Below are 27,203 nucleotides of genomic sequence, written 5' to 3'. Positions count from 1 at the left end.
TACATGTAAACCGCTTCCAAAAAAATAAATCTAATTAAATAATATTATAATAGTATAAAATATTGAAAAAATTTCAAATGTACCATCGTATCGGTATTACAGTAATTTTTAATCGTTGATCTTAATTATATATATTATATATTTTATATAAGGGTAAAATATATTTTTTGTCCCTGAAGTTTAGCAAAAATTTCAAAAATACCCTTAAGTTTTATTTTGTTTCAATTTTGTCCTAAAAGTTTTCGATTTGCATCAAATATACCCTTAACGACTAAATTTTCAAAAAAATTAAAACCAATCTAATAATAATGCATGAAAACTATGCTTGATTTGCTTGTGTTAAGGGTTGTTCTTATGAAATTGTTGTTGAATTGGTCTTAAATTTTTTGAAAAATTAGCCATTCGGGGTATATTTGATGCAAATCGAAAATTTTTAGAACAAAATTGAAACAAAATAAAATTTAGGGGTATTTTTGAAACTTTTGTCAAATTTTAGGGACAAAAAATATACTTTACCCTTTATATAATTAAGATCAACGGTTAAAAATCAGTGAAATACCGATATAACGGTACACTTAAAATTTTTTCTAAAATATTAAAATGAAACTCATTTATACCATGAAACTATTAATAATTATTTTAAAGTTTATCTGGTGGTGCTGACATGGCGGTATATTAGCCGTTGATGAGAATTGAAGGAAAGAGCTACTATCACACATTCACACCATGACACCAATTTACAATGCTTCAGTTGAGTGAGTCTTCTTCAACCTCCAAACTCACAAAACTAACCAAGCTAAGTTGCAAAACACAGCTCAGGTGCTAATTTCATTCCCTCCTATGCTTTTTCGCTTTCTACCTTTACTTCTCTTTACTCAATTCCTCCTACTTCGTTTTTTTTTGTGGAAAAACAAATAAAGGTTTAATTTTGATAGTATTTGTTGGATGTTTCATCTAATTTCATTCCAATTGCGAGGACCCATTTGCATCAAAAGAAATTCTGGGGGAGATTCTAAGCTTCTATGTTATTCTTAGCTCAAAGTTACAATTTTTTTTTTTGTATAACAGGGCAAACGTTTTGATTTTTTTTTTTTTGTACTTTGAAGTATTTGATTGGATGCTACGCTATATTTTCAATTATTTTGGGAATTTGGGGTCTCTCTTGTCATCTTTTTCTTTTTCTTGCTTTTTTGCAGCTTATATAATTCTCAGCCATGTCTTGGTGCACCATTGAGTCGGATCCTGGTATGCTCACACATGCTTCCTTTTTTCTGTTTTTTAGATTTTGTTTTATTTTTTCCCTGTGTTTGATTATTTTGAATGAATTTGTGACATCGAATGGAACTATTTGTGTCTTATTTACTTAACATTGTGATAATACTAAAAAGGTTTTCCAAAATCATGCAACTATTGCTCGTCTTGATTTGATAAATTTATCATTGATAGCTACTAGTACTGAATAGTATATTAGTTGATTGAGATTGTCTAAAAAGGATTCTTATTATAACATAATGTACGTGTAATTGTGTATCATTTATCTGTGAAACCGAGTTTGATGTGTGAAGAACCTGAACCTATTCATTGAATTTGAATGGTGAACAATGAAGGGTAGGAGATTATATTCATTGTTTTGCTGAATTTTAAATTCAAATGTCATGATTGAATTTGAACTTATAATGGCTTAAGTTATTAGTAGGGATCAGCAGAAGCTCATTTAGCTTTATAACTTAGCTATCTAAATATATCTTAGTGATGATTAAAAATGTATCTAGGATTGAAGTCTTACCAAGTATCTTATTTGTGTAATTATAGTGTTTATATGACATATTTGGAACTTTGCTTACAGTTTTCGGCTTCTTTTTTTCTCCCAGGTGTATTTACAGAACTTATACATCAAATGCAAGTTAAAGGGGTACAGGTATTCTTATTCAGATATATGTACTTTTCGCTTATATAGTTATGCTAGTAAGACAAATAACATATTACTTTATATCATAGTTTTAGCTTGCGGTATCCTGAAAAGGTATCATCATGAAAAACTCTTACAAATGCTTCATTTAAGTTAGAAGTTGGTAATGCTAAGTGCTAAGATATTTTGTGAAGATACTCACAAGAATCTTGTGAAAGCTTTACTAGCCCGAACGTAAGTCACAGTTTCATCGGTTGTTCCTATTTCTTTCTATTCCAAAACACTACTCACAATCAAAGTAAACACCATGTGCTATATATTGACTGAATTTTCTAAGTTTTATGAGTATGCAAATGCAATTTAAGGGTTGCTACTGGTATATGCTGGATGCTGCGTCCTGTGGGGAATTTATTATGTTGCTTTGTCCTTTTTCAAACTCTGCATTCTACCCTGATGTGTAGATATTGTTGACAGGTTGAGGAGCTGTATTCGTTGGACCTCGAAGCTCTCAATGGCTTAAGGTTGGTGTACTGTCGCAGTCTCAGCTACTCTTGAACTTATGACGACATTTACACCTTATCATATAATTAATTTGCGAACATTCGCCATCCGGCCCACTTTCTCTTTCCCCCTATCTTCGGTTGGGCACATTTCACCCTTGATTACAGGCCAGTATATGGGTTGATTTTTCTTTTCAAATGGCGTCTCGGAGAAAAGGATGATCGTGTTGTGATAAAAGATCCAATCCCTAATTTGTTTTTTGCTAGCCAGGTGAGTTTCCTTCCTATTTTTACATTATAGATTGAAGGTTGCAGTAAGTTTTCATCCTTGTAAAAATTTGTGAAAGAATCACTCATTTTACAAAGACTAGAAGCTTATTTAATCCTAGATTTAATTAATTATGTTACTTTACTAATTTTAGTGGTCCATTTGTAGGTAATAAACAATGCTTGTGCAACCCAAGCAATCTTGTCTATTCTTATGAATTCTCCGGATATCGACATTGGTCCAGAGTTGACGAAATTGAGACAGTTCACCAAGGACTTTCCTCCTGAACTCAAAGGTTTGGCTATCAATAATAGCGAAGCGATTCGTATGGCACATAACAGCTTTGCAAAGCCTGAACCTTTCATCCCCGAAGAGCAGAAGGTTGCTGGCAAAGATGACAGTGTTTATCATTTCATAAGCTATTTACCTGTTGATGGAGTGCTATACGAGCTCGATGGATTAAAGGAAGGTCCTATTAGCCTTGGACAGTGCTCCGGCACACAAAGTGATATGGAATGGCTGAAGATGGTGCAACCTGTGATCCAAGAACGCATCGAGAGGTATTCCCGGAGTGAGATAAGATTTAATGTCATGGCAGTTGTCAAGAACAGGAAAGAGATTTACACTGCTGAGCTCAAGGAGCTTCAGAAGAGGCGAGAGCATATTTTGCAGCAGCTGGCCGTATCAACGTCAGAGAGACTAGTGGACAATAGCAGCTACGAGGCGCTGAATAATTCTCTGTCAGAAGTGAATGCTAGCATCCAAGCTGCTACAGAGAAGATCTTGATGGAGGAAGAGAAGGCGAAGAAATGGAAAACGGAAAATATTCGTCGGAAACACAATTACATCCCATTTTTATTCAACTTCATTAAGATTCTTGCTGAGAAGCAGCAGTTGATGCCTCTCATTGAGGAGGCCAAGCACAAAACAAGTAGCCCTCAGTAGTTTAGTCACAGATTGTCACAGCATTATGATTTCTGTTTCTACCTTGAACAAAATAATTTGATATCTTACCTTTTAAGTTACACAAATAACTGCACAAGATGCATTGCTTCAATCAATAACTAGAACTTTATAAATTAATTATGATGTTTGATTTACACATGCCTCTGAAGTAGTCATTTTTGCATTAGAATTGAATTCTATTTTAAATTATTTATTTATGGCTTATGGCTAACCTAGTAACCTAACTATAGTCACTCAAAACATGGAATCTTTTCAAGGTTTGTGTTACAATTCATGGGAAAATTGATTGGCGACCCTAATAATAATACTACTAAGTAAATTACAAATTGCAACATGGACATAAATAAATTACAAATAACAATTCAACCTTGAACAATTCTCTATTTCAGACTCCTTTTTTTGGTGGGTTAATGAACAAACTCCAATATTGCATAGTAGGCAATTAGAACTGGAAGTGAAACAATCATCCCAAAGATCACCCTGTTGACCATGAAGTAAAAAATATTAGCTCAAAATTCAGATCATAACTATCAGGAACAACCGAACAATACATCAATAATAGTATAAGCACTAAGTTATTTTTTTCTCTACTCTAGTAAAATTTAAGGGTATTAATACTTAAGAGTTTAATTTTAATGCACTATCTATTCTTTTAGATAATCATTCACGGAATTAATATAAAAAATAGTTATTTTTGATGATGTGATATTATGTAATTTGATGCATGTATAAAACCGTTTTACGCTATTTTAATTGAAGAGTGACTTATTTTATCATTTTATTAATTTTCTGGCTTTAGAGGAATTTGACCCGTTATAATATGATTGTAGATTATTAAGAAGAAAAGGACTTACGCAGTGCTGAGAATCTCAGGGTGCAATCCATACTCTTTGGCAAAAATGAAGGAAGTTATGGACTGTGGTACTGCTGCCTGCATGCCACACAATTCAACTACTCAATGATCACCATAAAGATGTATATTAAGATGGGTAATGCTAGGTAGACAAAAAAAACAGTCAGAACTTGTCTTATTTAGCATTAATTAATTGTCGCAACAATTAATGAATGCTAAATAAGGCAAATTATGGCTGTTTTTGACTGATTTTCTTTGGTTACCAAACATTTCCGTAATAAGATTACTATTACTAGAAACTTATATTTTTCTCAATTAATAATCTTAGAATATATGTTAACTTAAACACTTATTTTGTGTGTGCCACTTCCACAGAAAAGAAAGGAGGTTGAGTCATGTTTGAATGCCCTTTCGGTATTTGGTGTGTGTACACTTGTTCCACCTCTCTCTCTCTCTCTCCCTCTCTCATCAAATTTGCTTCTTTGAACTGATTTATAATATAAAACATTAATATTAATTAATTATATTAATCACTATACTATCACTCATACTTCGTAGTGTGTTTTGGTGGACATAGTCACATATCAATATCATGGTTCATGCCACTTAATCATATACAAATTAAAGTTGTGGCGACATCAAAGTAATTAATGACTCAATTACTACTCTTTCATTAATTAAATTATATGTTAGCTTTATAAAACATGTAATATGTTGTGCATACAATATTCAATTAGAATATCAAATATGTATATATGACTCATGCCTTGCTATATATAGATATATATAATGCAATGTCATTCTAACTTATAACCCACCATCTCAAAGTATAAAAATTTCAGATTAAATAACATTGATATTAATATAAACAAAATTATATAGTTTTTTATATCATATATTTCATCGATCAAACAGTTGATGGATCACATGTAATATTTCAAGGAAAGTGTTTTTCTTTTTCCAAAGTTATAAACTTTCATTGATAGAAAAAGAAAGTACAACTTTCAAAGCAAGTGTTTGACCTAATGATAACATAAGGGTAAATTATTCGGTCGTTCCTATAATTGTACTAAATTTATATTTAAGTTATTATAATTTAAAAGTTTATAATTGAATCCTATACCATTTAAAATTTTATAATTAGATTTTTATCGTACTAAAAAATTAGAATTAATAGAATATTTTTTAAAATTAAAAATGCTCATACTTTAAGGATAAATTTCTAAATTTAAAAGTCCTCTCATTTTTTAAAATATCACGTTAATTCTAATTTTTTAAAATAGGATAAAAGTTTAATTATAAAATTTAAAATAGTATAAAGATTTAATTAAAAATTTTTAAATTATAAAAATTTAATTATAAATTTATTGAAATTATAAAAATTGATAAAGTAATTTAACCTAATAATAAAAAAAATAAAATAATTACTCAAGTAAATATATTTTTATATAAAAATAATAAATAAAATTGTTAAATAATTTAATATATTTAACTAAATTACTTAATATAATACAATAATACATACATGTCAATAATACCTTCACATGAAAACATCTTTATACAAATAATGGTATAAGTATAAATGATTGAGAATAAAACAAAAAGAAAAATAAAAGAGTTGTATGTACTATATATGCACCTGAATGATAGCGACTTTTAAAACATCACCACGCAATCCAACAGCAATGCAACTTATAGCCATGGCTGCTGGTCCAGCTATGAACTTTAAAACCAAACCAAACACAGTCATACTTGTTCCACAAGCTATCACCTTCTCTTGTAGTGCCATAAAAATACCTGAAATTGACTCATCATATTCCAACTTTAATTAAAGTGAAGTTATTATTTAATTAGTGATAATTAATTAAAACAAATGTTAATTAATTAATTAAGCATGTGATGTATGACACTCACCCATACTAAACATGGCAGTGCCGGTACCAGTCTTTGACATGATAGATATAGAACCTTCTACTATGCTTGGCATCTCCAAATTCCACCTATATTTATATATATTCATGTAGTTACACCCAACTACTATACATTGCTATTATATATATTCCAACATCATATTTTAGCATCAATTACAATACACATCTAGTAACATATTCTATCTTCTTCAAAAATACTTGCTCAACATAAGTAAGAATATTATTATTTAACCTAATTATTTAATTCATTATCTCAATTTTTTTTTCAAATTATTCATGTTAAAGAAAATTACCTTACAATATATGAAAAATAAATTATTAAAAGAATGTATAGTAATTATTAGTAAACCATTCTTTATTTCTTTTAACCAAAACTTAACATTAACTAAGAAAAATTCTTTCCTCTTACTTTTTTTCAAAATGAAAAATCTTGATATTGAACAAATGTACAAAAACAACAAAAGAAAACTTCTAATATAAATTTTCAACTACTCATCATGCATGCACATATGGTTAATCAAAACATATAGTCAATGTTAATACATATAGAAATGATAATAGCAGGTGCATATTATGATAGTTATATATAACTTTGACATATAACACTTAAAAATGTTATTATAGTTAAGGAAACCTTTTTTATTATTTAAAAAAATAAAAAATATTATTAAATAATAAAAAATTGTAAACTTAATTTTGACCACACTTAAATTATATAATCATCATAAACCACCATAATAATAAACTTCATGTAATAAATAATTATTGTCAATGAAGGACATAGAGTATACCTATTAGAGATGAAAGCCCAAGAAATCCCAATGACACAGCCATAGGAATTTGGATTCATTGCAAGTTTTATCCACACAAGCTTCATCAACTGCCTAAAAGGTGGCCTAGTACCAACATCACCAATCTCTAAGGTTGTTGTTGATGTTGCCTCCAAATCTTTCCCTCCATTAACATCATCAAAACCATTATTATTATTATTGCTACCAATGATTGTAGCACTAGTTGCCTTGGACTTCAAGGCACCATCATCAACAATAATATTCGCGGTAGCACCTTCTATTCCGGCTCGCCGGAACTCCAAGACGAAAAGGAGAAGCGAAAGCCATATAACTTGAACAACGGAGGATTGAACCACAAGGTCCACGCCGGTTGGTCCATACATGGCTTTCAACATTGGTACCCCAACAACTAGGGCATTTGTTAGGGTACACAATGAGAAGCTTGTTATGGACCAACCATAACTACCTTTGCTACTAAACTTAGCCCAAAATACAAGAACCAAGACTATGATGAACTTTGAAATTGTGTCAGCTCCTATGAACAAGAAATTCATCTTGAAAGGATCTATGTGTGCTGTGAACTCAAATGTGAAGAGTGGCATGGTGAAGTAACAAACCAACCTGTTTATTGCATCACACTGTTCCCTAGGGATTATTCTCCACCATTTCACTGAACCATAACCTAACATTAGAGCTACATAGAGTGGAACCATGGCCACTACTACCTTATACACATCTTCCCACCCTATCATTTTTTTTCTCTTCTAATTTCCCTAGCTAGCTCTCTTTAGTTTTGATCTTATAATAAACAATACTAAACCTTAGATTCAACAAATGCTCTAAATAAACAAAAATGAATGATATGAATATATAATTAGATACACCACTTACTAATTGACTGATTATTTTTGCTATAGCTAGCTGTAAACAATATGAATGATACAAACTAAACAGTGAGCAATGTCATGTATTTATATATGCATGCACGCACTCACATTAATTAGAGGACAAAAGGTAACGAATATGTTATTTAATTACTTAATTAGCCATTTTATATTATATATATAATAATTATATTAGGTGTATATAAAAATTGGCTATTAATTAAATTAATCGTCTGTACATAATATATATTAAAACATAAAATATATATTAAAAATAAATTAAATATTATGTGTATTTATATATAAATACATGATAACTAATTCGATAATTTATTTTTTGGTACGCACTTAACATTTTTAATATATGCCAGTGATGCTGAGATCAATTCAGCATATTCTAGCTAGGTTGAAGTAGTAAAATAACATCCAAAAAATAACCTATAAAAATGTTCTCTGTTGGTTAAGAAAAATAAATAAATAAAGAATATTATTTGTATAAATAATATATATACTTAAAGTTAAGACTAATTAATAAATATGATAAACCATCTAATTGTCAATAATAAAAACGTAGAATAACTAAATAATTTGATGAATTTATATCAAACAGAATATAACATTTTAGGAATATATTAGACAAATATTCTCTAGGTAAAATAACCATTCATAGACTATTTTATTGTAATAGATATGGCCAAGGGAAAGTTTAACAATTAATTTTATTGTGTGTGTTAATAACAATATAAATAATAAGTTCATAACTTTAATAAGATAGGACATGTGTTGGTGGATTTTTCAGAATTGGATTCCATGCATATAGATACATAGATTCTTGAAGGATGACATGAGTGTTTATGTGCATACAAAATGGGTGGTTGCTATCACCAATGTGTTGTGTTTGTGGTCAGCAATTTTTTGATATACAGAATAAGGAATTAAGTAGTGCACTTAGCTAGCTAGCTATAGTTATATTATTATTCCAAACCCACCATTGCAAATAGTTTATGTGATTTCAATTCCTACTAATTATTATTGCTCATTTTATTATTCCTTAGCACAATTACACAAAGTGGGTATTTGAAAATAGCTACAATAATGTAAGCATCACAAATTCCTGCTTGTGATTTGGGAATAATAGTATAATGCTCTAAGTATATATTATTATATTTATTTGTCTTTCTATGTTAGATGGTGACAATACCATGAAATGAAAATGTGGAATTTGGTCAGAGGACCATGAAAGTTTAAAGTTTAACTTAATATTGCTTTGTTATGCTTCAGCACCAATCAATCACTGGTTCTCATTATTCGGTCATAGAACACTTTTGATTTTGAAAAATATTTTTAATTTTACAAATGTTTCAAGATTGATATTCATCAGATGATGTATATTCTTTAAAATAATGTACAATAAAAATTACTTATTTATAATAAACCAATAATACAATCTAAATATAATGACAAAATCAACATGAGATCAAACAAAATAAATAAATAAATAAAATCAATACGAAATATACTTATATATTATATTAATATACAATATTTTAAATATATTAAATATATTAAATATCCTCTTTTAAAATTTAAATTCAAATTTTGCAATTTATTAAAAAAAAACTGTGAAACTCAGATGCAGATAGATTATGAGAAGTCAAAATGTAGACGGAATTATAAAAACTCAAATTGCAGACGAAACTATGGAGAACAAGCAAAATTGTTGAAAATGAAGATGTACACAAATGTAATGTTAATTTGAAGGCTAATAATATGGGTAAAAGTTGAAAGTGAAGTTAATAGTTCAGAATCGTTAGATGATAATTTAGTCAAATTTGTTAAATCACGTAAAGTTAACTGCACTTAAACTATCAAAATTACGGTTAAATATGAAAAACTTCTTTTTGTAAATTTAATTTTGTGTGAAAAATGTGTTCAATTTAGAATGTGAAGCAAGTTGAGGCGCGTTAATAAAGAGTGAAAATTAGTTTTCATGAAAAGGCATGTCTCTAAAATATATATTGATTTACATACGTATGTGTTTTGAATTTCTTTCAAACCTTAATAAAAAAAAAGAAAGTGTTCAATTTATATGTCTGTTATCTAATATTTCTTCACACACACAATATATATACACACATATAACTAGAAAAATATCAAGATATGTACAAAATTATATTATTTCTTATATGGTCATATATATGGATATAGTTGGTTAATTAATCATCAATCGTACGTGTTCAAGTTTTTTGTCGCTATCGTATGGTAGGAGTTGCATGTTAGGTTATGATAAAACGTGTCACACCGTGAATATATAAAACTTTTGAATGCTTCGAGTTACTTATTGATGTTAAAGCAATAGTGAGAGATAATTTGACTAAATTATATCCGCATATAAATATCTTAAACGGATTTGTTCCTATGAAATATGGAAAGAAATTAAAGAAAAAGAACATATGGTGCAGTGAAAGGTAACAATATATTTTCATCAGTTGCCATTTGTCTTCGTTCTTGATAAAAAGTTTCCCCTGATGTGAAAATTCATTAAGAAAAATCTAATAAACTTTTAATATATGTTGATGATTTTTAATTTCTCCCTTCTTTTGAGATGTGAAACATTAGGGTGACGATTATATGTACTGTTCTTGCCTGAGTAGGTAGAAGTATAGCCGGGTCCTTGACGGAAGTCGGCGATCCTTTCCAGCGAAGTGTGGTATACGTCGGTAGACCAGAAACAGTGAGATGGGTACTTGCAAAGACACTCCGACGCTCAAGTTAGCAAGAGGATGTATATGTAAAAGTTATTTTTCATGAAAGATATATCATACCTTCAATTGTTTCCTCGCCCCTTTTATACCTGTGTGGACGAGGTTGATCATTCTCTTTCTTAGTTATAATGCCTAAGGAGAGGATTGATTGCATATCCGACGTTACCAATTTGGAGTTAATGCTGTTTATTAAGAATGGTCGGTTATGATTGAGGACCATACGTTTCCGAGCTATAACTCGTAACCGATGTTTACTGGTCATATCACAACCCCCAAGCTTGGCCTGACTTAAAAGAGACAGGTTAAGCTTTTAAATGGTCATTAACGAGTTATAGTTCGACATATGGAGCCCCCAGATTAACGTGGCTCATTTAAGTCCACCTGTAACATATGAAAAGGCATAGAAGATGGAAAGCTAGTAGGAATTAATGCGTCTCATTTTTCGTGGCACGATTTATTTATTATTTTAATAACTGTGCGCAACTTCCAATGTACTTTACCAACCGTTGAAAGTGGTTTATGGTTTAACGGTGAAGATTGACTTATGGAACTGAAAAGGTGGATTAAATGGATAGCAAGTAATCTTGCAGTTTTATTTGGTTGAACTGGGAGATACCAACAGAAGCGCTTAAGAAGAATGAGTACTAGAGGTTAGTGAAATTCCCCTCTTCTGTTACTATCGGAAATAGTTTCCTTGCTTTTGGTTGCAAAGATGAGTGAAAAAAAGAAGAAATCGCTACCTAAGGTCAAAGACAATGAGTCTTACGACTGGGTTGATGGTGATGTCCAGATACGGGCTTCGCTGTTTTCTAATAGAGATAGTGTGAGCAGAGTGAGTTTATCCAGGATAGTGAAACCGGGGTTTCATCTGGAGTTGTTGCCATGCAACCGGACTAATCGGGTCTTCCATAGAAGGAAAGATTTCGAGAGTTTTTATATGTACAGCTGTGTGCTGGAAGAATTGCGTGTTAAACTTCCGTTTTCTAGTTTTGAATGTGATGTAATGACACAGATGAACTGTGCGCCCTCTCAAATTCACCCAAATGGTTGGGCATTAATCAAATGTTTTCAAATTCTGATGGAATTTCTTGAAGTGGAAACAGACCTGGAACTGTTCTTTTCACTATTTCAGGCCAAGGGGGTGTGGAAAGAACTGTGGATAAATCTGAATAGTACTCTAGGTTTTTCTATTTTTAAACTCTATAAGTCGTCCTTCAAGGATTTTAAAGAAATATTTTTAAAAGTAAAGTCGGTAGATGAGGAGTTCCCATTTTATCTTGATGAAAACTTAGGGGAGAAATTCCCGATGTACTGGTGTTGTCAACCACAGCATATACTAGGCCCTGAACTTATCACTGGCCGGAATGAATGCATAATATATTTTTTTATTGAAATGGTGGACAAGGGTGGTTTAGTGTTTGTATCTGACTACTCCCTTGGGAAGAAAATAAATCGGCGGTGTTGGACTATCTAGGTGAGAAAATTTGTGAATGTAGGCATTCTTGTATACGCTTGACATGCTTGTTGTGGTATATATATATATTATTTATTTATTTTCTACAGCTGGGAAGTACCCTGGGGTATCAGCCTCAAGCTTAAGATCTCCTTTCAAAGCAAAGAACTTTGAAGGTTCTTCTTCGAACCCCGAAAAGGTTGATGGCGGGGCCGAGGTCAACCAACCCCACCAAGGAAAAAAGGAATTGTGTTCAAGAAGAGAAAATCAGATTTGATTGGGTTTGATGGTGAACGAAGTAAGGAGGAAATGTTGCTGCTAGAGGATTTGTCGAGCTTTCCCTTGAAGCAAGAAAAGTTGCATGCTTTTAATAATGAAGGAGAGAGTTCTTCTGTTTGGAGTCGGAAGTTTCCGTTTAATGTTGTTGCTGACGAGGTCGTTCAATCAACGACAGATGTGTCTCTGGTGGAAGAAGTCGGGGATATATATAGGGGTCGACCAGTTTCTTCAGGTGAGGTCTGATTGAAGTATGTAGTTTATACTAAAAATTGATACTTATTTAAGTACTGGCTTTTAAATTACAGGTACTGGGTTTCCGACTGGCCAGTATTGGTCGTAGCCAAGAGAAAAGACACAAAAAGGTCTTACATGATGCGTCTGCAACTGTGACTTTAAAGGATGAGCTTATATTAAAAGAAAAGGCTTTGTCTGACCTGAAAGAGAGGCTTTCTGAAATTGAAGGGGAATTAAAAGCGGAAAGGGAAGGTCGAGCAAAGGCTGTTGAATTGTTGACCAAGAAGGAAGAAGATCTTGTCGGTCTAAGCAACCGAATTATTGAGCTGACTTCAAAAATAAAAGAAATGGAGAGTGCCAAAGAGGGTGACATTCTAGATGCATTTGCAGAAGGGTTCGAGCGAGCTGTTAACCAAGCCAAGTTTCTTGTTCCTGATGGGGATTTTTCTACTATGGATCCAGGCAAAATAATTCGTGATGGTGAGCTTGTTAATGATGAGGAAGCTGCTAAAGAAGGCGATGATAATTTAGCTGATTAGATTTTTACTTTGTACTGCTCTTTTTATCATTTTGACTTTTGTTTATGGAGGACTTGTTTTGCCTCTGTCTTTTGGGACATAAACCTTTTTGGCAGTAACTTATGAATTTGAAACTTTGGTTTTGTTTTTATGATGACTGCTGAATTTACATTTTGATTCTGTCTGGTTTTTGCTCTGGTTATCCTTTAGGAAGATATTGTGATTGTATGTTTCTGTTTTAAGCCTTCAGTTTAGCTTAAATATTGCGCACTCGTGTTTGAATAATGCGACTTTGTTGTTTGATCAGCAACCCTTTCATAGAAGGGTATTGTAATCTGATAACTTCGTAATAGCTTTTAACTTGAAAGAATTATGTGGAAAATTCATAAAAGATATTGAAAATTACTTATAAACAGTACCTTGACATCTTATATGTCGGTAAGCTAGCCTCGTTAAAACCCTTCTTGAGCAAAACTTCTTTTGGAAAAAATCTCAAGATAGGAAAAAGAGTACTAGCATGCTATTGTTCTTAACTGTAGTATTGCTTTAGTGAGTGTACATTCCATGTGTTGGAAATTTTATTGCCATCTAGATGCTTTAACTTGTAGGCGCCTCTTCCTAGGACTTCACATGCTCGGTATGGGCCATCCCAATTTGCTGCGAGCTTTCCGTGGGTGGAAGGTTGGTGAGCTTGTTCTGTTTTCCTTAATACCAAGTCACCGATGTTAAATGCTCTGGGAATAACCTTTCTTGCATATTGTCAGGCGAGTTGCTGTTGTAAGGCTCAGTGCCGAACAGCTGCTATATCTCGTACTTCTTCGGCTAGGTCAAGTTCGGCTAACCGAGCTTTGTCATGATTTGTAGCTTGCGTTCACATCGAGCTTTGTGACACCTCAATGGGAATCATTGCTTCAGAGCCATACACCAGACGAAACAGGGTTTCCTTAGTTGTTGAATGTGCTGTAGTATTGTACGCCCATAGTACTTCAGGAATAAGTTCAGCCCATGCTCCTTTTGCGCTATCGAGCTTTTTCCTTAATGCTTGTAAGAGGACTTTGTTCGCTGCCTCTGCCAACCCATTTGATTGTGGGTGTTCCACTGAAGAGAAGTGTTGCCTTATTTTTAAATTCTGCAAAAATTCTTTGAAATTATGGTCGGTAAACTGTCGACCATTGTCAGTAATAATATGGTGTGGTATGCCAAATCTATAGATAATGTTTTTCCAAAAGAAATTTATCATATGTAATGATGTTATTTTTGCCAAAGGTTGGGCCTCGATCCATTTAGAGAAATAATCAATAGCCACTACCAAATATTTTACCTGCCTTGAGGCGGTGGGGAAGGGGCCGAGGATATCAATTCCCCATCTATTGAAAGGCCAGCTTACCACTGAATGATGAAGGTGCTCGGCAGGTAGGTTAATAATCGGGGAGTGCTTCTGACACTTGTCACATGTCCTGACCTTCTTTCTGCTGTCTTCCCACAACGTGGGCCAATAAAACCCGGCTCGTAAGACCTTTTGTGCTAAGCTCCGGGCTCCAAAATGTATCCTACAGATTCCTTCATGAGCTTCGGATAAAACTAGATCGGCTTCAACCCTGTCCAAACATTTCAAGAGAGGTCGAGAATAACCTCGCCTATACAAAATATTATTTAGAAATGTAAAGAAAGATGCTTGTCTTCTGAATTTTTTCTTGTCTTGAATTTTGTTCGGAATAGAACCATGACGGAGGTATTGAATATAAGAATGTTGCCAACTGTCCTTATTTAGAATACTTAAAATGTGCAAGGTATCAATGCTCGGTTTATCTAGAGTTGACTGCAATAGTGTGGCTGTGTGTGCCTGTGTAGTTTCCAATTTTGATAAAACATCTGCTCTATGGTTTTGTTCCCTAGGTATATGGAGAATCTCAATTTTGGGGAAATCTGCTAGCAATTGTTGAACAACGTCTAAATATTTCAATAGAATCTGATCTTTGGTCTGAAAACTTTGATTTACTTGTTGAACAACCAATAAAGAATCACAATATACTTTTAAATCGGTAATATGTAAATCGGCTGCTAACTTGAGCCCAGCTATGAAGGCTTCATATTCCGCCTGGTTATTACTGGCTTTGAAAGAGAAACGGAGAGAATGCTCCAGAGCTATGCCATCCAAGCTTTCCAATATTATGCCTGCTCCAAATCCCTGAGGGTTTGAAGCACCATCAACGAACAATGTCCATGCCTGGCTTTTCTGTTCCGAGTATGAGCTTGTTAATTCAGCTACAAAATCGGCTAACCATTGTGATTTGACAGATCCTCTTGGTTGATATAGGATGTCAAATTCCGAGAGTTCAATAGACCATTTAATTAGTCGTCCTGCCAACTCAGGTTTACAGAGTATCTGACGAAGTGGGTGATCGGTTCTAACGATGATTGTATGGCTTTGGAAATAAGGTCAGAGCCATCTGGCGGAGAAGACTAGTGCCAAGGCGAGCTTTTCAATTCTTGGGTAGCGAAGTTCTGCATTTTGTAATGACTTGCTCACAAAATAGACTGGCTGTTGAAGCTTGTCATTTTCTGCAATGAGAACAGAGCTAATTGCTACATCAGTGATAGATAAATACAAATACAACGGTTGGTCGAGCTTGGGCTTCTGTAAAACAGGTGGCTTTGAAAGGAGTTGCTTTAAACTGGCGAACGCTGTTTCACAATCCTCATTCCAAGTAAAGATCTGTTTATCCTTCTTCAGGCATTGAAAAAAGTTGTGCGACTTAGATGCTAAGCATGGTAGGAATCTGGACAAAGCGGCTAATCTGCCCATTAATCGTTGGACTTCCTTTATGGTCGTCGGACTGTGCATGTCAAGTATTGCTTGACACTTTTCTGGATTTGCTTCAATACCTCGGCTTGTCAGAATGAATCCGAGGAATTTTCCTCTGCGAACACCGAATGCACACTTCTCGGGATTCAGCCTCATGTTGTACTTCCTTATCTGGGCAAATATCTCATCGAGGTCTTGTATATGAGGGTGGCCGACCTTTGTTTTTACGACCATGTCGTCGACATATACTTCGATGTTCTGGCCTATTTGCTCTTCGAAGATCTTGTTCATGAGTCGTTGGTACGTTGCACCTGCATTCTTTAATCCAAAAGGCATAACATTATAGTAGTAATTACCATATTCAGTTATAAATGCTATTTTTTCTTGGTCTGATGGATGCATAAGGATCTGGTTGTAACCAGAATATGCATCCATGAAACTCAAGGTGCCATAGCCACAAGAATTATCAACTAAGGTGTCAATGCTAGGTAAAGGATAAGCATCTTTAGGGCAGGCCTTGTTTAAATCAGTAAAGTCGACGCACATGCGCCATTTACCGTTATTCTTTTTTACCATCACGACATTGGCCAACCATGTTGTGAACTGGATTTCTCGGATGAACTCGGCGTCGATGAGTTTCTTAACCTCCGCTACGGAGGCTAATCGCTTCTCGGTTCTGAGGTTTCGCTTTTTCTGAGAGACTGGTCGGGCAGTTGGACTGATTGCTAATTTATGTGTACAGATGGATCTATGCCCGGCATGTCCCCCGAAGTCCAAGCAAATAGGTCTGCATTTTGGCGTAAGCAACTGATCAGCTTTTGTTTTTCCTCATTGTTGATGGATGTTCCTATAAAAGTGAACTTGGTTGGATCCTCGGTCAGGATAACTTTCGTCAGATCTTCATTTGGTGTAGGGCGGTCTTCAAAATCGGCCCTTGGATCAAGCTCGGTTAGCATTGGTTGTCCAGATTGTATTGAATTGACGCGAGCCTGACTGCTTCTTTTAATGGGCTTAAGGCTGATGTTGAGCATTGCCGAGCTTCATGTAGATCACCATGAACGGTTGCAACTACGTTGTCCTGTACATGAAACTTGATACAAAGATGAAAAGTGGAAACAATGGCAGCAAATCTATTTAAAAAAGGTCTTCCCAATATAACATTATAAGGACTAAAACAGTCGACCACAAGATATTGTATATCTTGTGTTTTGAATAATGGTTGCTCACCGAGTGTGGTTTGTAACCACACTGATCCTAGCACGGGAACGCGCTCCCCTGAAAATCTGACCAGATCTCCCGAGTAAGTCTGCAGAATATGGGTGCTCAGCTTCATCTTCTGGAACGTGGCGAAGAATAGCACATCGGCATTGCTTCCTGGGTCAAGTAACACTTTCCGAACTATAAGGTCTCCCAATTGGATTGAGATAACCACGGGATCGTCAAAGTTGATGTGGCTGGATTTGAAATCAGCACAGCTGAAGGTCATTTCAGGGACATTTGGGGTTGGTTGAGGATTGCTGGTAGTATTTTCAACTGCCAACATAGCTCTGTATGTCCGCTTCCTTGCCAAGTTTGTCTGTCCTCTGCCAGCGTAACCTCCTGAAATACAGTTAATCACCCCTCTAGGCTGAGCCGGGGTTTTATCTTTGTCCTTTGACGACGAAGCTGTCGCAGGCTGGTCAGAGTTTGGGATTTGCCGTTTCTGCATGTGTCCTGCAATGAATTTATCTAGTTGTCCTTGCCGCGTTAAGCGCTCCAGAAGATCTTTAGCGATCACGCATTCGTCAGTGGTGTGGCCATATTTTTGGTGGAAGGTGCAGTATTTGGATTTGTCAACGTTTTTTGGCTCAGGGTAACTGCCAGCTTTAAGGGGGGGTTTAATTAACTTAGAATTCAATATCTCCTTGATAATGTCGTCTCTCTTTGTGTTAAACTGAGTATATGACTCGTAGCGGGGTACGGGTTTGAAACTTTTCTTGCTCTCCCGAGGTTTATCATCGTCTTTTGCGAACGCCGACTTTTCTGCTCTTCGTGCTTGACGGAGCTCTTCGATATCTATCTGCTCTTTAGCCTTCTCCCTAAACTCGGCTAGAGTCTTTGGCTTGGCTACTGCAATAGCTTCTTGGAACTTGCCAGGGCGAAGACCACTTTTAATGGCATGCAAGTGAACCTCAGGATGAAGATCAGGAATTCGCATAGCTATCTTCGTGAAACGGGTAATGTAGTCCTTCAAGCTTTCTTGCAGACCCTGCTTAATGGTAGTCAGATAATCGGAATCATGTAAGTAGATTGCTGACGCTGCGAAGTGGTCTTCAAATTGCTTTGCTAGTTCCTGGAAGCGTGAGATAGAATCTGCAGGTAAAGAGCAAAACCAGTCAAGCGTTGGACCATCTAAAAAGGAAGGAAAACAACGACATAAAATGGGGTCAGATGCCCCGTTAACGATCATAATAGATCGGAATTTTTTAATGTGCTGCTTAGGATCCCCTAGCCCATCATATGGAGTTAGGGTTGTCGGTAACGTGAATTGTCTGGGCAGCTGAAAATTCATGATGTCAGCTGTGAAAGGTCCTGCAGAATTATCGCGCCCATCATTCTCGTCTTCGGGTATATGATGCGTGAGCATCTTGTCTATCTTTTCCTAGTGAATTTGCATCTAATTTGTTGAGTTTAATTAAGAATTAATTATATTTTAGCCACTATGGATGCTATTTTGAGTTTTGTGCAATTTTATTTAATTTAGGTAGCATTCGGATGGATTTGATGAAGTTTCTGCAGAGAAAGAGAAGAAGCCAAGGAGATGACCAGCGAATACCGACGCGGACGCATGGCTCACGCGACTGCGCAAAATGGAGGAAATCGCAATGACGCGATCGCGTGCCTGACGCGATCGCGTGGACTGGAATCTGCACAAATGACGCGAACGCGTGGACGACGCGGATGCGTCACATGCGCCACGTGCAGAAAATGCAGAAAAATGCTGGGGGCGATTTCTGGGCTGTTTTAACTCAATTTTCAGCCCCGAAAACACAGATTAGAAGCTGCAGAATGGACAGAACAAGTGGTTCCCACCCATCAACTGAAGATCTGTTAATTAATTCAAATTTAAATTCAAATCTTAAATTAGGAAAAGATATTATTTTAAGTTTAATTTTAAATATTAGATTTTAAATTTATTAGGATTAGATATAAAAAGGGATCTGATGCCATCAGATTAGAACTATGTACATTTTTACCTGAATCCTTATTTTCTCTTTTCCATGAGCAACTAAACCTCCACTGTTAAGGTTAGGAGCTCTGTCTAATTCTATGGATTAATTTTATTGCTTTTACTATTTTAATTTATGTATGGATTTATAATTTAAGAATTATTTTCGCTCTTTATTTTATGAATTTGGGTGGAACGGAAGTATGACCCTCTTTCTATTTGAGTTCTTGTAAAACTTGGAAAAGCTCTTTACCTGAACAACAGCTTGAAAACTATTTCTCCTAAATTTTAATTATCTGAATTTAATAGGATACGTGACATATAATCCTTTTACCTCTTGGATAATTAGAGTTTTTGTGGCAGATAAACTAGGAATTGATTATCACCCTCTAATTGGAATTAATTGACCAAGGAATTGGCAGTTAATGAATTTTAGAGGAGACTAGGAAGGTCTAAGGAATTAGGGTCTAGTCACATACAGTTTGCCATAAATTAAATCCTGCATAATTAAATTAGTTAGTAAGAAAAGTTAATCCGGAAAAATAGATATCTCTGAAACCTTAACTATCTTCTCCATATATTATTCCCATCTTAATTACTTGCCTTTCTTCAATATTTTTGATATTATTTAATGTCTTTTATATTGCATCTCAACACTATTTTCTGTCTGTCTAACTAATCCTATCAAACGCTATTGTTGCTTAATCCATCAATCCTTGTGGGATCGACCCTTACTCACGTAAGGTATTACTTGGTACGACCCGGTGCACTTGCCGGTTAGTAAGTGTGGTTATAAAAATACCGCATCAAGTTTTTGGCGCCGTTGCCGGGGATTGGCTGTGATTAACAACTATTCGTTGTTTGATTGCTTAGATTAGATAATTTTTTTTATTTTATTATTAATTTTTATTTTGCGTTTTTTTTAAGTTAATTTTTTTTCTTTTCTTTTACGTTAAATTTTTTTTTTCTTTTCCTTTACGTTTATATCCCCCCTCCCCTGTTTCGTTTTTCATTCTTTTTTTTATTTTTATTAATTAAAAAAAAAGTAAAATAAAATAAAATAAAATAAAAATAAAAATAAAATTAAAATTAAAATTAAAATTATATATTTTGATTTATTTTCTCAATTTCTGAATTTAAGTTTGGTGTCACTCAGTTAATTTTATTTTAATTTTTTTTATTTTTTCTTTTTAAATTTTCGAATTTTTGTTATTTATTTATTTAGTATTTTTTATTTTATTATTTTACACATGTTATCTCACAGGGACTTCTCTACACTCTGACGTAGAGAGTCTCATCTTTTCTTGTCTTCTGGTTGTTTATGCGCAGGAACAGAGACAAAGGACATCTCTTAGACTTTGATCCTGAACCTGAAAGAACTTTCAGGCGACGTTTACAACAAGCAAGACTTTGCAAGGCTGCAGAATCCACTATGGCAAATAATAATGCTAATGCCAATGTGGTAAATCCGAATGGGGATGATCAACAGAGGAGAGTGCTTGGCTCTTATTCTGCCCCTACTGCGGATCTTTATGGAAAAAGTATTGTGGTACTTCCTATAAATGCAAACAACTTTGAGTTGAAGCCACAATTGGTCACCTTGGTGCAACAGAATTGCCAGTATCATGGACTTCCTCATGAAGATCCAAATCAGTTCATATCTGATTTTCTGCAGATATGTGATATTGTAAAGACAAATGGAGTGAATCCAGAGGTGTACAGACTCATGCTTTTCCCGTTTGCTCTGAGGGATAAAGCAAAGCAATGGCTAGGTTCCCAACCAAAGGAGAGTCTGAATACTTGGAAAAAGGTCGTTACTGAATTTCTCACTAAATTTTTCCCACCAAAGAAGTTGACTAAGCTCAGGTTGGAGGTTCAAACTTTCAGACAGAAGGAGGGTGAAACTCTTTATGAAGCTTGGGAGAGATACAAGCTACTGACTAGGCAATGCCCTCCTGACATGTTCTCCAAGTGGACCCAACTGGATATCTTTTATGAAGGCTTAGGAGAGATGTCAAAGATGAGCTTAGATACCTCTGCAGGCGGTTCATTGCACAAGAAGAAGACACCAGAGGAGACTATTGAGCTGATTGAATTAGTTGCAAGCAACCAATATCTCTACTCATCTAACAGGAATCCTGTGAACTCTGAGACCTCTCAAAAGAGAGGTGTGTTGGAAGTAGAAGTTGTTAATGCTCTTCTTGCTCAGAACAAGATGATGTCTCAGCAAATAAATCTACTTACTCAACAGATGGGTGGCATGCAAGTCTCAGCTATCAACACCCAAAATCCACCACAGGAAGTCTCCTATGACATGGCAGGTAACTTTATGCAAAATGATAATTATGATTATGCTCAACCTTCTTCTGAACAGGTGAATTACATGGGGAGTGGTCTTAGAAATCCCAACAATGATCCATATTCTAAGACATACAACCAGGGATGGAGGAATCACCCAAACTTTGGGTGGAGAGAACAACCTCAGAGACCTCAGAACTTCAACAATAGTTCTCAGGGCGGTTTCCAGCAGAACAATGATTTGGAAGCAATATTGACAGGTTTTAGACAGGAAACCAGAGCATCCATCAAAAACCTGGAGATTTAAATGGGTCAATTAGCCATAAAGGTTAATGAAATTGATCAGAGGACCACTAATAGCCTTCCTGGTAACACAATTCTAAATCCAATAGAGGAATGCAAGGCTATCACCGTAATAAGTGAACAAGTGGCAAGTACGGAAGCACAAGTTATACAGGAAACCAGAGCCTCTATTAGAAACTTAGAGGTGCTAGTGGGCCAACTGAGCAAGCAAATACTTGAAAAGTCTGCAAGTACATTTCAAGAGGATACAGTGGTGAACCCAGGAGAAGATTGCAAGGCTATTCAATTAAGAAGTGGTAAAGTAGCTGGCTCTGAGACCAAGGTCAATGAAGAGCTAGTTGAAAAGGAAGCTCCAGATGAGAAGAAGGAAGAAGTAGAGCACGCCCCTCCAAAGCGTGCAGACAACCCATTCCCAGACTCTCTTGACACTTATCCTACACTGCCAAAGGCTCCTGAGTACAAGCCTAAGATGCCGTATCCTCAGAGACTTCAAAAGGAGACCAAGGACAAGCAGTTTTCAAAGTTCTTGGAAATCTTCAGAAAGTTACAAATTAATATTCCTTTTGCTGAGGTTTTGGAGCAAATGCCTATCTATGTCAAGTTCATGAAGGAGCTGTTGTCAAAGAAAAAGCGTTTAAAGGGAGATGAGACAGTAGTCCTGACTAAGGAATATAGGGCTGTCATTCAGAATAACTTGCCAAAGAAGATGCCATATCCAGGGAGCTTTCAAATACCATGCACCATTGGGAGCACAACCTTTGAGAAATCCCTATGTGATCTAGGGGCAAGCATAAATCTAATGCCCTTATCTGTGATGAAGAAACTGCAAATCCAAGAGGCACAACCCACAAAGATAGCATTACAGATGGCAGACAAATCTATGAAGCCTGCATACGGATTAGTGGAAAACATCTTGGTTAAAGTGGGTAAGTTCTTCCTCCCAGCAGACTTTGTGATTCTTAACACAGGGGAGGATGAGAATGCCTCTATAATTCTAGGAAGACCATTTCTAGCCACTGGAAGAGCTCTGATTGATGTAGAAGTGGGTGAATTAGTGCTTAGAGTGCATAATGAGCAACTGGTCTTTCATGTCTTCAAAGATGTACATTCAACAGGTGAAGAAAAGAGGTGCATGCAGGCTGAGCTTATTGATCCAAACCTTCAAGAACCCCCTGATGATGCACAGCAGAATTTGCAACTCAAACCTCCTGTGGTGACAACCGATAAAATTTTGCCTGACATCAAACCTAAGTTTGGTGTTGAAACTGCATCATCCACCAAGGAGGAGGTCCCCAAAAAGAAAAAAAATACCCAGAGGATGGAGAAACAAAAAGATCCCCACTGAAGGTTTCTCCCCAGGAATGAAGGTAGTGTTGACCAGCAATCCAGCATGGGTTTATACAGTAATCAAAATCCTCTCACTGGAGCATATTGAGCTACGTTATGGAGACATAGGAAAGAAGTTCAAAGTAAGGGGTGAAGAGCTGAGCCCCTATGATCCTCCTCCTTAGAGGAGCTGACCGTCAAGCTAGTGACGATAAAGAAGCGCTTGTCGGGAGGCAACCCGATAAATTCGTATCCTTAGCTATTTTTCGTAGTAGTAGTTTTCTTAGTTATTTTATTTTATTGTTTTGAGTTCTTACTAATTTTCTGATCATGCAGCTATGTTGTTCCAGGAACCGAACACCTCAAGCTATATTTCAAAAAAAAAAAAAAACACCCGACGCGCCAGCGTCGCTGATGCGAACGCGTCATCTAGGGGTGCGAGAAAAAAAATAAAAAGTTACAGAGAGTTGCGCGGGAGTGGTGCCAAAATGGAGCCTTTCGCACAAACGATCCCACGCGATCGCGTACCTCACGCGTTCGCGTCGTTTGTGATTTTCGTCATTCACGCAGTCGCGTCACTGACGCGATCACATGACCTGCAAATTTGACGTAAAAGAGCGTTTGGGCAGAGAGTTGTGCCAGCTTGGGGCAAGAAGTGTGCTAAAAGCACAAATTTGGTCACGCGGACGTGTGACTGACGCGTTCGCGTCAGTTGCATATATGGCCATCCACGCGAACGCGTGCCTGACGCTATCATGTCATTATGAAGAATGCGCGACGTACGCGATCGCGTGCTGCACGCGAACGCGTCGCTTACGCCGCCCAGTTTTCTTTCTCTCTCTCTCCCAATCCTAATTCTCTCTTATTTTCTTATCCTTTTATTTTTTTCTTTCATTTTAATATTTATCTCTTCTATTTTCAGTTCTTATTTGCTTGAGGACAAGCAAACCTTTAAGTTTGGTGTTGACGCTGCGCTTATAGGTTTTCTAGTACAAAAGGGAGGTGAATCATCTTCGCAAAGGAGCACAACCTGAAGAATAAAGCGACCGCTAGGATAATTAAGGTGGTTGAGTTCCTTTCATTTTTTATTCCTCCCCTCTTTTTCTATGTTATGTTCCGGATTCCTGTTATTTTGCTTTGTTTGTTGCATGATTCTTTATTAGTTAGAATCCTAGGACTAGTTTAGTTTTCCTATTGCTTTAATTCTGAAAAGATGTCTCATATATTACTCACTGAGCTAATATATATATATATATATATATGAGTGATATATTGCATGAGAGAGTGGGTCTATATTGAATAATAGTCTTATTTACTTAAATGTGGTGGTATTTTCTGTGATTCTGAATGCATGACATGAACAGTGCATATTTTTTGATAGTGAAGTTTATGAATGTTAAAATTGTTGGCTCTTGAAAGAATGATGAAAAAGAAAAATGTTATTGATAATCTGAAAAATCATAAAATTGATTCTTGAAGCAAGAAAAAGCAGTGAAAAACACAAAGCTTGCGAAAAAAAAAGCAAGTAGAAAAAGCCAATAACCCTTTAAACTAAAAGGCAAAGGGGAAAAAAGGATCCAAGACTTTGAGCATTAATGGATAGGAGGGCCCAAAGGAATAAAATCCTGGCCTAAGCGGCTAAATCAAGCTGTCCCTAACCATGTGCTTGTGGCGTGAAGGTGTCAAGTGAAAAGCTTGAGACTGAGCGGTTAAAGTCGTGATCCAAAGCAAAAAGAGTGTGCTTAAGAACTCTGGGCACCTCTAACTGGGGACTCTAGCAAAGCTGAGTCACAATCTGAAAAGGTTCACCCAGTTATGTGTCTGTGGCATTTATGTATCCGGTGGTAACACTGGAAAACAAAATGCTTAGGGTCATAACCAAGACTCATAAAGTAGCTGTGTTCAAGAATCAACATACTGAACTAGGAGAATCAATAACACTATCTGAATTCTGAGTTCCTATGGATGCCAATCATTCTGAACTTCAAAGGATAAAGTGAGATGCCAAAACTGTTCAGGATTGCAGTTGTAAACCCCACTATAAGAAGAGACATGAGCTTAATCGAACTCTCATGCAAATTCACATCCTAAGCTTATATTAGTGTTGGTTGCTTGAGGACAAGCAACAGTTTAAGTTTAGTGTTGTGATGCGTGAGCATCTTGTCTATCTTTTCCTAGTAAATTTGCATCTAATTTGTTGAGTTTAATTAAGAATTAATTATATTTTAGCCACTATGGATGCTATTTTGAGTTTTGTGCAATTTTATTTAATTTAGGTAGCATTTGGATGGATTTGATGAAGTTTCTGCAGAGAAAGAGAAGAAGCCAAGGAGATGACCAGCGAATACCGACGCGGACGCATGGCTCACGCGACTGCGCAGAATGGAGGAAATCGCAATGACGCGATCGCGTGCCTGATGCGATCGCGTGGACTGGAATCTGCACAAATGACGCAAACGCGTGGACGACGCGGATGCGTCACATGCGCCACGTGCAGAAAATGCAGAAAAATGCTGGGGGCGATTTCTGGGCTGTTTTAACTCAATTTTCAGCCCCGAAAACACAGATTAGAAGCTGCAGAATGGACAGAACAAGTGGTTCCCACCCATCAACTGAAGATCTGTTAATTAATTCAAATTTAAATTCAAATCTTAAATTAGGAAAAGATATTATTTTAAGTTTAATTTTAAATATTAGATTTTAAATTTATTAGGATTAGATATAAAAAGGGATCTGATGCTATCAGATTAGAACTATGTACATTTTTACCTGAATCCTTATTTTCTCTTTTCCATGAGCAACTAAACCTCCACTGTTAAGGTTAGGAGCTCTGTCTAATTCTATGGATTAATTTTATTGCTTTTACTATTTTAATTTATGTATGGATTTATAATTTAAGAATTATTTTCGCTCTTTATTTTATGAATTTGGGTGGAACGGAAGTATGACCCTCTTTCTATTTGAGTTCTTGTAAAACTTGGAAAAGCTCTTTACCTGAACAACAGCTTGAAAACTATTTCTCCTAAATTTTAATTATCTGAATTTAATAGGATACGTGACATATAATCCTTTTACCTCTTGGATAATTAGAGTTTTTGTGGCAGATAAACTAGGAATTGATTATCACCCTCTAATTGGAATTAATTGACCAAGGAATTGGCAGTTAATGAATTTTAGAGGAGACTAGGAAGGTCTAAGGAATTAGGGTCTAGTCACATACAGTTTGCCATAAATTAAATCCTGCATAATTAAATTAGTTAGTAAGAAAAGTTAATCCGGAAAAATAGATAACTCTGAAACCTTAACTATCTTCTCCATATATTATTCCCATCTTAATTACTTGCCTTTCTTCAATATTTTTGATATTGTTTAATGTCTTTTATATTGCATCTCAACACTATTTTCTGTCTGTCTAACTAATCCTATCAAACGCTATTGTTGCTTAATCCATCAATCCTCGTGGGATCGATCCTTACTCACGTAAGGTATTACTTGGTACGACCCGGTGCACTTGCCGGTTAGTAAGTGTGGTTATAAAAATACCGCATCAGTATAACGTCTTCATTCCAAAGATCTGCATCATCGTCCTGAGGTGTCTCCGAGACATGAGTCGGTTCGGACTGACGTTCGTCATTTGCTTGTCGCTCGCGGCGATCGTTGTTGTGTTCCAGACGAGCATTAGCCAATTGTTGAATTTGTTGTTGCATTCTTTGATTCTCTTTCGTCATGCGCTGATTTGCTTCAGCCATACGTTGATTTGCTTGCTGGAGCTCAGTTACCATCCGAAGAAGAAGCTCGAACATAGTGGGGGGAGGTGCATCGGCCATCGTCAAATGTTAGGGAATTAAGGGCCTACGGAAGAGGATGTCTCAAATATAGGCCCTCCTTCTAGCGCCAATATGTTCTTGCCT

General features: G+C 35.6%; 2 protein-coding genes and 1 non-coding gene across 4 annotated transcripts; 1 reads left to right on the top strand and 2 right to left on the bottom strand.

The window, feature by feature from the left end:
- Nucleotides 1-687: 687 nt before the first annotated feature.
- Nucleotides 688-3,781, top strand: LOC112744234 (ubiquitin carboxyl-terminal hydrolase 2). 2 transcript variants are annotated; one of them, XM_072215057.1, is made up of 6 exons: nt 688-819; nt 1,197-1,245; nt 1,872-1,912; nt 2,384-2,430; nt 2,578-2,680; nt 2,846-3,781. In XM_072215057.1, the coding sequence occupies exons 2-6, from the start codon at nt 1,215-1,217 to the stop codon at nt 3,620-3,622; spliced, it is 999 nt and encodes a 332-aa protein (XP_072071158.1). In that variant the 5' UTR covers nt 688-819; nt 1,197-1,214; the 3' UTR covers nt 3,623-3,781. The 2 variants fall into 2 exon arrangements, with proteins under 2 accessions (XP_072071158.1, XP_025649575.1); XM_025793790.3 differs by having other exon boundaries at nt 1,872-1,918.
- LOC112744233 (auxin efflux carrier component 5) lies at nt 3,726-8,166 on the bottom strand. The gene is made up of 5 exons (XM_025793789.3): nt 7,219-8,166; nt 6,411-6,496; nt 6,136-6,293; nt 4,498-4,574; nt 3,726-4,123 (listed from the first exon to the last, which is right to left on the bottom strand). The coding sequence occupies exons 1-5, from the start codon at nt 7,968-7,970 to the stop codon at nt 4,051-4,053; spliced, it is 1,146 nt and encodes a 381-aa protein (XP_025649574.1). The 5' UTR covers nt 7,971-8,166; the 3' UTR covers nt 3,726-4,050.
- A 13,057-nt stretch (nt 8,167-21,223) lies between these two features.
- Nucleotides 21,224-21,327, bottom strand: LOC112745846 (small nucleolar RNA R71). Its single transcript, XR_003173754.1, has one exon. It is a non-coding gene; the product is annotated as a small nucleolar RNA R71 (small nucleolar RNA).
- Nucleotides 21,328-27,203: the final 5,876 nt, after the last annotated feature.

This window comes from Arachis hypogaea, chromosome 14 (assembly GCF_003086295.3).
Source record: "Arachis hypogaea cultivar Tifrunner chromosome 14, arahy.Tifrunner.gnm2.J5K5, whole genome shotgun sequence".
Classification (NCBI taxonomy): domain Eukaryota; kingdom Viridiplantae; phylum Streptophyta; class Magnoliopsida; order Fabales; family Fabaceae; genus Arachis; species Arachis hypogaea.
Note: the sequence above shows the minus strand (reverse complement) of the source record. Positions and strands in the feature narration are given on the sequence as shown.

What these genes read in the sequence shown, in the direction of transcription:
- LOC112744234 (XM_025793790.3), top strand. Translation starts at nt 1,215, where the DNA reads ATGTCTTGGTGCACCATTGAGTCGGATCCTG. An exon ending in CACCATTGAGTCGGATCCTG is followed by an intron (nt 1,246 to 1,871) that starts GTATGCTCACAC and finishes TTTTTCTCCCAG; the next exon opens with GTGTATTTACAGAACTTATA. An exon ending in ATTTGTTTTTTGCTAGCCAG is followed by an intron (nt 2,681 to 2,845) that starts GTGAGTTTCCTT and finishes GTCCATTTGTAG; the next exon opens with GTAATAAACAATGCTTGTGC.
- LOC112744233 (XM_025793789.3), bottom strand. Translation starts at nt 7,970, where the DNA reads ATGATAGGGTGGGAAGATGTGTATAAGGTAGTAGTGGCCATGGTTCCA. An exon ending in CACTGCCATGTTTAGTATGG is followed by an intron (nt 6,294 to 6,410) that starts GTGAGTGTCATA and finishes AGTCAATTTCAG; the next exon opens with GTATTTTTATGGCACTACAA. An exon ending in TAAAAGTCGCTATCATTCAG is followed by an intron (nt 4,575 to 6,135) that starts GTGCATATATAG and finishes TGTGGCATGCAG; the next exon opens with GCAGCAGTACCACAGTCCAT.